Raw genomic sequence first — 14358 nt, forward strand, 5'->3', positions numbered from 1 at the left:
ACCCGGTTCTGCTCAAATATTTGACGAGATCCGGGAAATATGCAAAGAAAGGGATTGAAAGGTCCTTCAAGGTTATCCAGGATCGCATACTGGATATCCTTGGCCCCCTCACGAAAATACTAAATTTGGCAGAACAGGCGGCCTCATCAGCCCAACCTGTTGACCTCACACAACTCAGGGGCTGGGCCCAGCGCGCTATATGCCTGCTGGGCACAGCTAATACAACTTGCTCAGTGGAGCGCCGCCGCTCCATTCTGATGAAGCTGGACCCTCAACTCAGCCATCTGGCCGAGAATGAACCGGGACCATCGGCAGGAGGCCTTCTCTTCGGAGACGACCTCATTAAAAATATAAATAAATTTGTAAGTCTCTTTTCAAGCCTGGACAAGGCACAGTCATCACTGAGAAAGTCCCAACCCGGCCGGGTTTTTGGGAAGGCCGGTAGAGGCAGAGGGCGATCTACCGGCCGCTCTGTTCAATACAGGCCCTACTCGAGACCTGCCATCCAGCAGTACACTCCTGCTCCACAGCCGTACGCCATGCCGATGGCTCAACCCGCACCCTTTTTCCCCCCACGGGGACGTCCCTGGAGAGGACGCGGAGGACGTGGATTTCCAAGGTCTAGGCCACCGACCGGTGAGTTTTATTCCATCTTCAATTCCACACACACGGGTGGGGGGCAGACTGATGTATTTTTTCCATGCCTGGTCAAAAATTTCGACGGATTCTTGGATCCTATCGACGGTAACGGGTTATCGGATAGAATTCCTATCCCTACCGACCCTCAATGTAATACCCCCCCCTATCCATTTTTCGGCCCAAAACATGGAACTGATCGACAAGGAACTCAAAGAGCTCCTGGCCAAGGGAGCGGTCCAGGAAGTAGACCCCCTCTCCCCCGGTTTCATCAGCAACATCTTCCTGGTGAAGAAGAAAGACGGCGGCCATCGCCCTGTCATAAACCTGAGAGACCTCAACCAGCATGTGGCATACCGCCATTTCAAGATGGAGGGTATCCACCTGTTACGCGACCTCCTATGGCCAGGAGACTGGTTGATAAAAATAGATTTAAAAGACGCGTACCTCACGGTTCCTATGCACAACGAATCTCAGTCATTCCTAAAATTTCTGTGGCAGGACCGAATGTGGCAGTTCACCTGCCTCCCATTCGGCTTGTCATCAGCCCCATGGTGCTTCACCAAACTCCTCAAGCCGGTAATTGCCGCCCTGAGGAGCAGGGGGGTACGCCTAATTATATACCTGGACGACATGCTGATCATGGCACGATCCAGAACATTAGCCTCTCTACACAGCCAATAGGCGGTATCCTTGTTGAGGGAACTCGGCTTCCTCATCAACTTCAAGAAATCAGTCCTGGAACCCTCTCAAGAGATGGAGTTCCTAGGGTTTCTTGTGGATACCAACAAGGCTCTCCTTCTGTTACCGAAAGCGAAACTGGCTCTGATTCGCAAGGAAATCAGGGCCACATTACGCAAGGGTCAGGTCTCCCTTCGTTTGCTGGCTCGCATAGTAGGCCTATTATCGGCCTCTATCCAAGCCATCTTCCCAGCTCCTTTACACTATCGCGCCTTACAGAGACTAAAAACGCTCCACTTACGACAAGGGCTACGTTACGCGGACGAGGTCCCGTTAAGCCCGGACGCTATAGAGGAATTACAATGGTGGCTTCGCCACGCCATCGAGTGGAACGGCAGGACAATTTTCAACTCCTACCCGGAGGTGATCATAGAGTCAGACGCGAGTCGCCAGGGTTGGGGTGCCCGGTGCGGTCAAATCACCACCGGTGGGAAATGGTCCGTGGAAGAAACACACCTTCACATCAATGCCTTGGAACTTTTGGCTGCATACTTCGCGGTCAAAAGTTTCCTCCCTCATACCTCCAACAAATGTGTACTCCTACGCATGGACAATATTGCAGCAGTGCAATACGTCAATCGCTTAGGAGGCACGAAATCCAAGATCCTGGCGGATATCGCATCCGACTTTTGGCAGTTCTGCCTCTCCATCAATACCACCCCTATGGCGGAATACCTGCCAGGGATTTCCAACACCGTTGCAGACTGGAACTCACGCTACCTTACGGATTCCAGCGACTGGACGCTGGATCGTTCGGTGTTCTTGACGCTGCAAACTCTGTGGGGTCCTCTGCATACAGACCTGTTTGCCTCTCGCCTCAACCGGCAATTACCCCGCTTTTACAGTTGGAGGCCGGACCCAGAGGCATTGGCAGTGGATGCATTCCGACAATTTTGGGCGCGGGGGACACACTATGCGTTCCCCCCGTTCAACATGCTCACCAGGACGCTCCTTCAGGTGGCGACCCAGGTGGCGACGGTTGTGTTGATCACACCCTGGTGGCCGACACAACCGTGGTTCCCTCTTCTCCTGGGAATGGCGATCGACTTTCCCCGTCTACTCCCATTCTCACCTCATCTCCTATCGAATGCGACCCTGGGCTGTCATCCTCTGTTGAGAGATGGCAACCTCCCCCTGTTAGCGTGGTTGATCTCAGGCTCGGAGTTTCTGAGAACGCGTTTTCACAATCGGCTAGAGACCTCCTCGCCTTGGCCTGGGCCCCAGGGACTCGGTCGGCATACAGATCGGCCTGGACCCTGTGGGTTCGCTGGTGTGATCAACGGCAAATTGATGCCGTTCATGCACCTGTACCAGACGTAGTGAACTATTTAGCTGACGCGTACGAGGCGGGCAAGTCTTATAGCTCTCTGAATGTATACAGGTCTGCCATCTCGGCCTATCATTGTCCGGTGGAAGCGGCACCGGTGGGTAAACACCCACTGATCTGCAGACTACTACGGGGGGTAAAATATAATCGCCCCCCCCGACCTAGATATCATTCCACATGGGATGTCTCCCAGGTGTTACGGCTCTTCACTTCTTGGGGGGAAAATGATATCCTCTCGTTGAAGAACCTTTCTATCAAGCTTTCTACCCTTTTATGCCTTATATCCATAAAACGGGTTTCAGATGTTAAGGCATTAGACATCTCCCGGCGTCATTTTTCACCGGAGGGTGTACGGTTCTCTGTGGTTCGCCGTACGAAAACAGGGATCCATACAGTGTTCTACCCCTTTTTTCCTGACCATCCACACATATGTGTGGTTCGGTGTTTGCAGCACTATGAAGCACGGACGGCGACCCTAAGGTCAACAAACCAGAGTCAATTACTGGTTTCCTATGTGAAGCCGCATCTCCCAGTTTCCACGGCTTCATTGGCCAGGTGGGTGAGATCGGCCATGGAAATGGCCGGGATCGACACCTCGCTTTTCGGAGCTCATTCCACCAGGGGCGCTATGGCTACCAAAGTAGTCACCTCGGGGGGTTCCCTCGCGGACCTTCTACTGGCGGCGGACTGGTCGTCGGAAACGACTTTCAGACAGTATTACTTCCGACCCTCTAACCATGTCTCCTCCTCAATACTCTAATATATATTGCATGTACTGTATTAGGTGGTTAGCTTTAAACATGCAAGATATGAAGCCTCCTGTCTGATATATAATTCGGGATTTTCCTAGTAAACATGACGGAAAATCTGAGTTATATGAGGACAGGAGGCGATTATCTTCCCACCCTACCCACCCCATCATGATATGTTTTATCTTTCAGGTTACTGATGGGTGGAGTCTACGCCTTCGCGGACGTTGAGAAGCAATCCGGAGTTCCCGTATGACGATTCTCTGTTTTTTGTTCCAGTTGAACACTGTTCAGACCGCATAACCAACACCCAGGTGATGTTTGTTGCTACGGCCCGTTTGGCCCTGTTCTCACCATCGACGGAAGTTTCCTCGATACCAGCGGGAAGAGATCCTCAAGGATAGACCTACGTGATGTTCCGTGATTATCCAGGATCGCATAAAGAAAGAGGAGGAGGAGATCCAGACAGCCCCTTATATAGACACTATGACAGGGGGGAGGGGCCCCCGGGGGCTGCTGGGTATTGTAGTCCTATGAAGAATTTTTTCTCTGTATTAAATGAATAGCTGTTACCATTTCTGCTATGAGCATTAAAAAGAAAGTTTAATGCAAGATAATCGCCTCCTGTCCTCATATAACTCAGATTTTCCGTCATGTTTACTAGGAAAATCCCGAATTGTCATTAAAGGGTCACTAAAGGAAAAATATAATTCAGCTGAAATGACTGTTTACAGGGCATAGAGACATAATAGTTAACTGATTCCTTTTAAAAATGATTACAAATAGATAAAAACCAATCATATAATGTGCCTGCAGTTTAGTTTAGTTTTTACTGTTGTTTCCTGGTTCTCTGATGTACAGAGAGCCACTAGAGGGCAGTCAGCCAATAGAGAGCAGTGATACTTTGTCTAAAACTCCTCAGCACCAATCCAGTTTCGTTTTACACACAGTAATCACACCTCCTTGATTAGTCACCACAGTGAGAAATCTCCCAGTACTGTGGTGATCAGGAAACAGACAACCAGGAAGTGTCCAGAACAGAGAGGAATTACAGCAACATCAAAGCAAAAACGAACAATGAGGACATCAAACCAGGACTGCAGTAAGGTAAAGGAAGCTATTTAGCTAAAAAAAAAAAATTCCTTTAGTGACCCTTTAATACAGGAATAGAGGGGAAATTTAATGGGGACACTTTCCAGGGTCAGCTGTTTTATGGTGGCCATACACTAGATGAAACATCGTTTACAAATCTGTCATTTGGACAGTTTGGTCATTTATCGTTAGGCCTAGTTCACACCTATGCATTTTTTTGTGCGTTTTCAGTTTTGCAGAAACACACTACAGTCCATTTAACATGCTTTCCTATGGATCACGTTCACATCTGTGCATTTTATGGAAAGGGCCAGGGTCTTTTTTCTGGTTCCATAGACTTCAATGGGTCAAAAATGTGTATTGAAAAACACAAAATGCACCTGTAATATGCAAACTGCAAACTGCATAGGTGTGAACCAGGCCTTAATGGGAACAAATCGAAAATCGGTTGCAACATTTTGAGCCAAAAAAACAAAGGAAAAGTTTGAAAAACTTCTGCCGAACGCACAAAAAAATCGCCCGAACAGTTTGCACTAGGCATATGTAAAAAAAAACAATTCATTTAGGACTGTTGAACGATTTATCGGTCAATACATGATAGCAAAATCGTTTGCTTTCATGACCATGTGTTCGTTTTTCGAAAACGTGTTCGAACGATTTTGACAGGTGTTTGGCTAGCATAAAAGGGGAATTTCCTCACTTTGGAGAGATTTCCTTCTATTTACTAGACAAGAAGTAGAGTGAAATATTTCACATGTGACACAGAAGGCTAATAAATAAAAAAACAAAAAAAAACACTACGCTATCAAAAATGAAAGAAAAGGAGAAGCATTATATACACACTTTTTTTTCCCTATTTTGGATAGAGTAAGGGAGGGTTAGAATTTTGTCAGATTTATTTTCGACCTCTGTGTCCCATTGCAGAGATCTACCTTCACTTCCTGTTCCATAGGCAAACAGGAAGTGAGGGGAAATACCTGCAAATTAAGGGAATTCCTTGGGGACCCCCCAGGTCAACGAAACTTGTGTCCCTATTGGAAGAGTTCCCCTCTATTACTTTTGTGGGGACAGCCCAAAATTTGGGGCTTTCTTTGGCCTTCACTTTCAAAGATACTGGTAAACAGGACAAATATAGAGGGCACATCTCCTTAAAAATTGCCTTTAGTTATGCTTTAAATAGAACAATTTGGGGGGCCTTTAGATGTTTAAGCGTTGGAGCCTATATCACTGAAGTGCGTGTCCACTCTGACATAACAGAGCCACTCCATGTTGTAGGAATCCACCCAACTGCCTGATTGACAGCTTACTCCAGCTATCAGCGCTCGGCTGAAAATAAAACCAGCTCGCTCTTGGGTAGGGTCATTGATTGGTGCAGAAATACTGAACTAAAATTATCGATAGAACTGGAACAGGAGGTGAGCCAGGTCCCCCTGGGAAGAGCACCATGGTGCTATGCAAAACTATCAGACCAACTCAAAAAATACTTCTTTATAGGCTCGACATTAGCTATAAGCGCTAAAATCTGTCAGAATGTTAAATATTCATCGGCACAATCTCCATTATACCCAATATTGGGGAACCCAAGTTTTCAGCCAGGGATGGAGGGAGGAGCCTTTCAGAAACTCAGAGAGAAGGGATATATGCAGGTTTTACACTTCTTGCACTCTGAGGCCCCGTACACACGTCCGAGAAACTCGACGAGCAAAACACATCGTTTTGCTCGTCGAGTTCCTTGTGAAGCTGCCGAGGATCTCGGCGAGCCAAGTTTCCCCATTGACTAACGAGGAAATAGAGAACATGTTCTCTATTTGGTTCGACGAGTTCCTCGTTGGTTTCCTCGGCCAAAAGTGTACACACGACCGGTTTCCTCGGCAGAATACGGCTCCCATCGAGTTTCTGGCTGAATTCTGACAAGAAACTCGGTCGTGTGTACGGGGCCTGATTCTTGGCCTACAGTGACGTCGTTGACTCAACGGGGAGGCCGATACGAAGTAAAATATTGGCAGGCCCTACAACTCCGCCACTTTCTAACCTCATTAGACCCATCGAGAAGTTTTAGAAGGGATTTGACACAATTTGAAAAATATTGCCAAGAGAAGGACCCCCTCACTAGAATATCTAAGCTTTATAGGATGCTAATGGCATCCCCAGGTAACAACCAGCAATGAGAAAATGGGCAAGGGACCTTAACAAGAACTTTACACAGGCCCAATAACAAAAGATAATATATCTTTCAATGAAAACATCAACCTGTACAAGAACTCAGGAATTAAACTATAAACTTTTAAATAGGTGGTACTATACACCAACGAGATTAGGTAGGTTTTTCCCTGAAAGTTCAGATCAGTGTTGGCGATGTAATAAGGAACAGGGGACATTGTTCCATATTTTTTGGACATGTCCCAGGATCAGACAATACTGGTTGGAAGTACAAAAAATGTACAGCCTACCCAGTATTAGATGACCCCGCTTTCCTTTTGCTACATCTCTACATCGCTACGACAAAGATATATAAAAATTCGGTAATTTGTCATTTGATTAGTGAGGCCAAGGCAGGTATTGCTCGAAACTGGAAAAACCCAAGGCCACCGTTGATCGCAGAATGGCTTAATAGGGTTAGAAATGTGGGGGCCATAGAGGATTTGGTGCTCTCGGCCCAAGATACAAAAGAGCAATACAATGAAACTTGGACACCATGGAATCTATTTGTATATTCAGAGGAGGGTAAGAGACTGTTGGGTAATATAAGTTAGGAATAAGTCTGCCTGGCTTGTAATTTGGAGGCCCTGTTCTGTCAATGGGTGGGGGGACCTGGGGAGGAGGAGGCAATGAAGGGGGGGGGGGTGGGAACTGGGGTTTGAAAGAGAAAAAAAAAGGGGGACATTTTTCTCCTTTTTTTTTTTCGTTTTGGTTTTGATGTTGGGATTTATTTTTGGGTTGTTTTGATAGATTGAGGCTGTCTAAGACCTTGGTCTGGGGAAGGGGGGGCTCGGTAAGGGGAAAATAAGGGGGATGACTAGGTGGCACACCGACAATTCAAGTATACGATCATTTGGATACAGTGGGATATTGGTAGATAAGCTAAGGAGGGCATAGAATCCCACCGGCCGGTATTGGAGGATATAGGCAGGGATATATAAACACAAGATTTGACAGGGAATGATCTATATGTATATCTAATGAAAAATGTTGTAATATGAATGCTTGATCTTAGAGCATGTAGAGGACAGCCGGTATGTAGGGCTTTTTTTTTTTTTTTTTAAATACCTCAAACTTCTCATTTAGTTTGCATCTTTTATAACTGCCCAGCCTTTAGTTTAAAATTAACCTCCCCCCCACATCCAAAGCAGGGCTTCAGCCACTCCATACACAGATGCAGTGTGCCTCCACCCCACCGAGCACTTTATTAACTCGCATGGAAAAAAAGAAATGAGATAATTCAGAAAGTGTATCTCAATTTTCTGGCCCCGTGCAGCATTTAATCAGCTCTTTAATGTTAAGTTGTTACAACACGGGAAGATCAGAAGCCGACCTTTCTCTATCGCATTTTATTTCATGCTGGATTTTCGGGGGTGCTATTTTTAGACTTGGTGACGCAAGAAGAGCGAGGCGGCTTAAATTCTAATGTAACTCGCTGTACCCTGTACATACTTTCCCGTACAGGAGGTGGACAAAATAATGGAAACAAGAAATTTACATGAGAGTTTACCCAGATTATTTTTTTCTTTTTTTTTTTAACAGGGGGGGGGGGGGGGGGTTGGGGTGTTGTGGGGTGTGTGCTAGAATAAGGTTGGGGCCAAGTTAGTGTTTAGAGGGTTTAGTCTATCTATAAGCCATTTTCGATAGACTAGAGAAGGGCTAAAGTCCCGGACAAGTTATTTTTGTGCTCCGATGGGGAAATTTCCCTTCACATCCTGCTCCTGAGATACAAAAGGAAGTTACAGGGGAATTTTCCTTTTAGACAGCTGTCCCTGGAAAAGGTGTCCCCAATGAAGAATTTCTACTCACCACATGTTCTAGGGACAAGTCAAAATTTTTCGACTTCCCCAATCATTTTCTTTCTTGATGGCAAGGGTTCCCCCGTACAAAAAAAAGGGGTGAATCTCCCTAATGGGGACACAGACCACAACATAAACTTGACAGAGGGTCTAACTTTTACCCATTCAATCCAAAACTAGAAAAAAGGTATTTAGTTAGGGGTTACACTTCAAGTCATAGGTTAGCATGTAACTGTTCTTTTCCTATGCTCTGTGGATACGGTTTGCTTTGCCAAAATGCTAGGCCCAAGCACTGTCACATGGGGGTAGGCTTGTCACCTCATCCCTTTAATCCAGGACACACATGAATTACAGTTTCTGAGGCTAATATAATGCAGATAAGTCACCAAGTGAGTTTAATTACCACGTTAAATCAGCCATAGAACCCATGTAATTAATATGTTTCCTGGATTAAAAGGATGAGTTGGCAATCCTACACGGGGGTGGTGGGGCAACTAAGCCCGGTGTAAAATTAACCATATCAACTTGGAGCACGGGCCCACCTATATGGCTGGTACTTAGCCACTCAGTACCATATAGCGGTAAAAAAGGAAGCGTCACATGCTGGCCATGATGTTCCTGGTTTTCCTCAATGGGTAAATGTAGCAAGTGGGAAAGGGAATGGACAAGTATAAGCAATGGGAAAGGAGAAGAATTAAGTGAACCTGTTGCTTTGTCCTGCATAGCTTCACTTGTTTCAAGTTTAAAGTGGAGGTCCACACAAAAATGGAACCTCCGTTTTTTTGTAACCCTCCCCCCCTCCGGTGTCACATTAGCCACCTTTCAGGGGGTGCAGATACCTGTATAATACAGGTATTTGCACCCACTTCCGGGCAAATACCTGTATTATACAGATTCTGCGGGGGTCTACGTCACTTCTCGCCCCCTCCCCCTTCTGGGAAACACACAGATCCCAAAATATAGCGCGTACCAGTTAGGATGTGCTGCGTGACTCGCACATGTGCAGTAGGGAACCGGGAAGTGAAGCCACAACGCTTCATTTCCTGATTCCCTCACCGAGGATGGCGGAGGGGGCAACTGAGAGCCGAGCGATTGCTCGGCTTCGGCTGCCGACATTGAAGCACCCTGAACAGTTAAGTGTCTATTTATTAAAAGTGAGCAGTTGCAGTATTTGTAGCTGCTGGCTTTTAATATTTTTTTTTTTAGGCGGACCTCCGCTTTAAGTGCATCTCTAGCGACATTTTTTTTGGGTGGGGAATGGTTAAACCCCTGATAAAGGTTTATTTTTGCTGTCTGTCCTGCTAATGAGATTTCCCTTCACTTTATTATTATACAGGATATATATAGTATACAGTTTGCACAGCACTTAACATTATAAAGAGGAACAGTACAGTTGCAATATCATTTAGTAGAAGAGGGTTAGGAGGGCCCTCGTCCCATGAGCTTCCTTTGTTCATGGAAGGGAAGCAACAGGTTCTCTTTAATGACCCCTTTCCCCAGAGGCATACTGGCCTTTGCTTCACTCCCCCCGTCCTTCCAAAGGGGAGCCAAGAAAATATCTGAAAATTCTGGGATTGGAGGAGCATGTGACTTTTTCCATGTGACCTTTGCCTGGTGATTGGTCCAGCACTAAAACATAGAATAGGGAGGTGGTCCTCAGCCTTGCTACAGCCAACATTTCCATCCATGGTGGCTGGAAGCTGTGATTATCCCAGGGTGGTCGTCACTGGGGATGAGAGTGGCAGAAAAGCAATGGCAACCTCAGTGCCTAATTGGAATACAGCCAGCCAAGCAGGACTCTAAGGTCAACCCTCATCTCTTGTGAGTCTCCTAGAACCATCCGATGTCCACCATGAAATGACTGGATCTCTACAATCAAGGAGCCCTATGGGGTTGCTTTACTTAAACTGGAGCATGGGAGGAGGAGACAAGGGAGCTAGAGAGCAGGAGGTCTGGGGAGGAGTGGAAAGATGGTTTAGGTGATTTATTGAGACAAGATTAGTGATGTAGCTTAGGGCAGAGTTGTAAATGGCTCTTGTATGTTGTTCCTTCCTGTCCCATGGACAACGGAAGTCACAGGGATTCTCCATGTGAGGGAAAATCTGCAGTCTTCCCTGGAACAGGTGCCCCTTTGGCAGATGCATGTCCAATTCTGGCAAAAACTGCTAAAAGTTTGATTTTCCATCTTTATGTTCCAGTGACTTTTATGGGATAGTCTCCCTTCATCTCGGGCCAGAGAAATCTATGGGGCTGTAATGTGCAGGCATTAGCTGGACAATGAAGACCTGTACCTTGGATGTAAACAAACACGGGACCGCAACCTTCAAATTGAGGTAAGCCCGAATTTTTGGCTGAATTCTGACCTGAAAACGAACCAAAAGACGCACAGGACTCCTGTGCAAATTCGCACCGGAGTCGCAGTAGAGATATGTGAACTGGCTCCATAGAGAGCCAGTCAAAATCTCCTGCTATTGCGAATTGGATGCAGGGAAACCACATCCAATTCAGAATAGTGTGAACACAGCCTAAAGGTGGCAAAGTGATTAAAGGTAGGGCAGGAACTAAATACCAAACTACTGTCAAAATAAGTTACTGTGAAAGTCAGTATAAAGATCAGCCTTGAACATTTGAAATCTGCTGGCCACTACTCAGCACTGCAGCCCAGGTCTCTGCAGTGCACACCTGCCCTAATCTGGAATGTGCTAAAGCAGACTGCTGGATATTCAGCCTGTGCCTGATCAATAGTTTAGTCTGTCTGCTCATGCCCTGGATTCAGGTCTGTCTGACTTTATCTGCATAATATATGGACGGCCGTACGACTATATACGGCCGCAGGGTGGTTCTACTTCTCTGGGGCGCCGTCCCTTAACCCCTTCCCTGCCAGTCACATTCTTACAGTAATTAGTGCATATTTATAGCACTGATTGCAGTATAAATGTGAATGGTGCCAAAAATGTGTCAAAAGTGTCCGATGTGTCCGCCATAATGTCGCAGTCGCAATAAAAATCGCAGATTGCCGCCATTACTAGTAAAAAAAAAAAAAAAAAAAAAAATAATAATTCTGTCCCTTATTTTGTAGGCGCTATAACTTTTGCGCAAACCACGCTTATTGCGATTTTTTTTTTTTTACTAAAAATATGTAGAATACGTATCGGCCTAGACTGAGGATAAAAAAAAAATTTAAAAAAAAAATTTAGCCATTTATTAGAGCAACAAGTAATTTTTTTTAATTTTTTTTTCAAAATTGTCGCACTATTTTTGTAATAGCGCAAAAAATAAAAACAGCAGAGGTGATCAAATACCACCAAAAGAAAGCTCTATTTGTGGGAAAAAAAGGACGTCAATTTTGTTTGGGAACCACGTCGCACGACCGCGCAATTGTCAGTTAAAGCAACGCAGTGCCGAATCGCAAAAAGTCCTCTGGGCAGGAAGGGGGTTTAAGTGCCCAGTAAGGAAGTGGTTAAAATTAAAGCAGAGATCCGGTTAGAAAAAAAAAATAAAATTAAAAGTCAGCAGCTACTAACACTGTAGCTGCTGACTTTTAATAAGGAGACTTACCTATCCAGGGTTCCCTCGATGACGGCAGCCAAAGCCGAGCAAACGCTCGGGTCTCGGCTGCCCCGCCGCCATCCTTGATGAGGGAATAAGGAAGTGAAGCCTTGCGGCTTCACCACCCGATTTCCCTACTGCGCAGGCGCGAGCCGCACAGTGCGACGTGAATGGATGATGTCTCCTGGGACACACACAAGGTCCCAGAAGACACCGCTCCACCATTCCACAGGAGGCAGCCGAGGAACAGAAGAAAGAAGACGGACCGCGGATCAGAAAGTGGCAGATTAGGACGATCTGCCTAGCAACAGGCACTTCAGGTATGTATAAAAAAATAAAAACATTTTTTTGCAGCATTTAAAAAAAGAAAAAAACATTTTTTGGTGGAACTCCGCTTTAACTTGTCTATGCCTATCCTGATTTTAGGCTTCCCCCCCCCCCCCCCCCTCTATTGACAGTCAATGCTCTGTCTACTGTAGCTTCCTGGAACCTGACTTGACCACCTGTAAGGATTTGCACTTACATAGTTACATAGTTAGTCAGGTTGAAAAAAAGACACAAGTCCATCCAGTTCAACCACAAAAAAAATAAACAAACAAAATAAAAAAACACAGTACAATCCCATACACCCAACTCCATACCCACACTTCAACATCTATACTTCCTGTGTGACAGAGTAGGTCCACTGAATGCCATGAGAAACAGCAAGTGGTCAGTGGGTGACTCTGCCCATCAGACTCCATCTAAACAGTATAAATACTGTAGTCCCCAAGACTTTCGGAAAGAAATGGTTACATGATGGTTATAGGAGAGAGCTACGTCACACTTCACTTCTATTACTTACAGACTGTACCAGGATGTCACCCACGGTTTGGATGTCAGGCCAGTTCTGCACCACGTGATTGACCTGCTCCAAGAACTGTTCATGATGTTCCATCAATTCTGGGATTTGATCGAAGATTTCATCCACCAGAGATGGATCACACATGGAGGAATTTTCCGGCTGCTTCAAAGGCTTCATGTAACCCTGTAGGGAAAAAAAAATCATAGTCAGTAAACATGCACTACTGTACTGATACATTTCAGTGCCTCAGCACATAACAACAATCTGACTGGCCACCTTGAGAGCCGGGAGAATTGTCGTCTGCAACATTGGAGTTATTTTTTATTTTTATTTTAAATGATAAAAATAGAACAGCACAGTCAGGTGGGGGCAAAAGCTATACTTTCACAACATACAGTGCCTTGAAAAAGTATTCATACCCCTTGAAATTTTCCACATTTTGTCATGTTACAAACAAAAACGTAAATGTATTTTATTGGGATTTTATGTGATAGATCAGCATATAGTGGCACATAATTGTGAAGTGGAAGGAAAATGATAAATGCTTTTCAACATGTTTTACAAAGAAATATCTGAAAAGTGTGGCGTGCATTTGTATTCAGCCCCCTTAACTCTGATACCCCTAACTAATATCTAGTGGAACCAATTGCCTTCAGAAGTCACCTAGTTAGTAAATAGAGTCTACCTGTGAAATTTAATCTCAGTATTAATACAGCCATTATGTGAAGCCCTCAGAGGTTTGTTAGAGAACCTTAGTGAACAAACAGCATCTGGAAGGCCAAGGAACACACCAGACAGGTCAGGGAAAAAGTTGTGGAGAAGTTTAAAGCAGCCTTAGGATATAATTTTTTTTATGGTAACAGACGCTTAAGTGTATTTCAAACATTTTACATGTGTAGTGAAGTCACAAGGCTCCACCCGACGCGTTGCGTCACTAGTCACGTGACTTCCTCAGGGCTGAGGAAGTCACATGACCAGTGATGCAACGCGTCGGGTGGAGCCTTGTGACGTCGGTTCCGGTGGTGTTTTAACAGAAGTACGGTGAGGAGGTCTGTGTGTCACTACTCCCATTGTTTTTTACTGCGGTTTTTATCCTTACTTGATGTAAGCACTTTTTTTACTAAATAAATTTACTTTTCATTTGGCAATATTGCACTATGGCTGTTATGTGTTTCCTTTGAGCGCCATTTATACAAGAAGTGCCATTCCTTGGAGCGAGCCGTTTCCTCTATATGTGGAATTACCCAAGATGTTTTGATGCCAAGTTTTGGACGTGGTTCTTCGTCTTCGCCTGGATGCATTCACAGATCCATCAGCAGGACTCCTTATCTGACTATCTGATGAGCCTTGTTTGACCCTTGGGTCGTTGTTGGAGGTGAGCGGCCAATTCATAAATTTAATAGTCGATGCTTGGATAGATAG

The 14358-nt window shown here is 45.3% G+C and overlaps 1 protein-coding gene across 2 annotated transcripts in view; it reads right to left on the reverse strand.

Moving 5' to 3' along the window:
- ARHGEF17 (Rho guanine nucleotide exchange factor 17) overlaps positions 1-14358 on the reverse strand; it is a 394561-nt gene that overhangs the window by 96280 nt on the left and 283923 nt on the right. For both annotated transcript variants that reach the window (XM_040340055.1, XM_040340054.1), the window contains exon 4: positions 12937-13119. In XM_040340055.1, coding sequence (XP_040195989.1) covers positions 12937-13119 — 183 coding nt within the window. The remainder of the gene's footprint in view (positions 1-12936; positions 13120-14358) is intronic.

Source organism: Rana temporaria, chromosome 2 (genome assembly GCF_905171775.1).
Source record: "Rana temporaria chromosome 2, aRanTem1.1, whole genome shotgun sequence".
NCBI classification, from domain to species: Eukaryota; Metazoa; Chordata; class Amphibia; order Anura; family Ranidae; genus Rana; species Rana temporaria.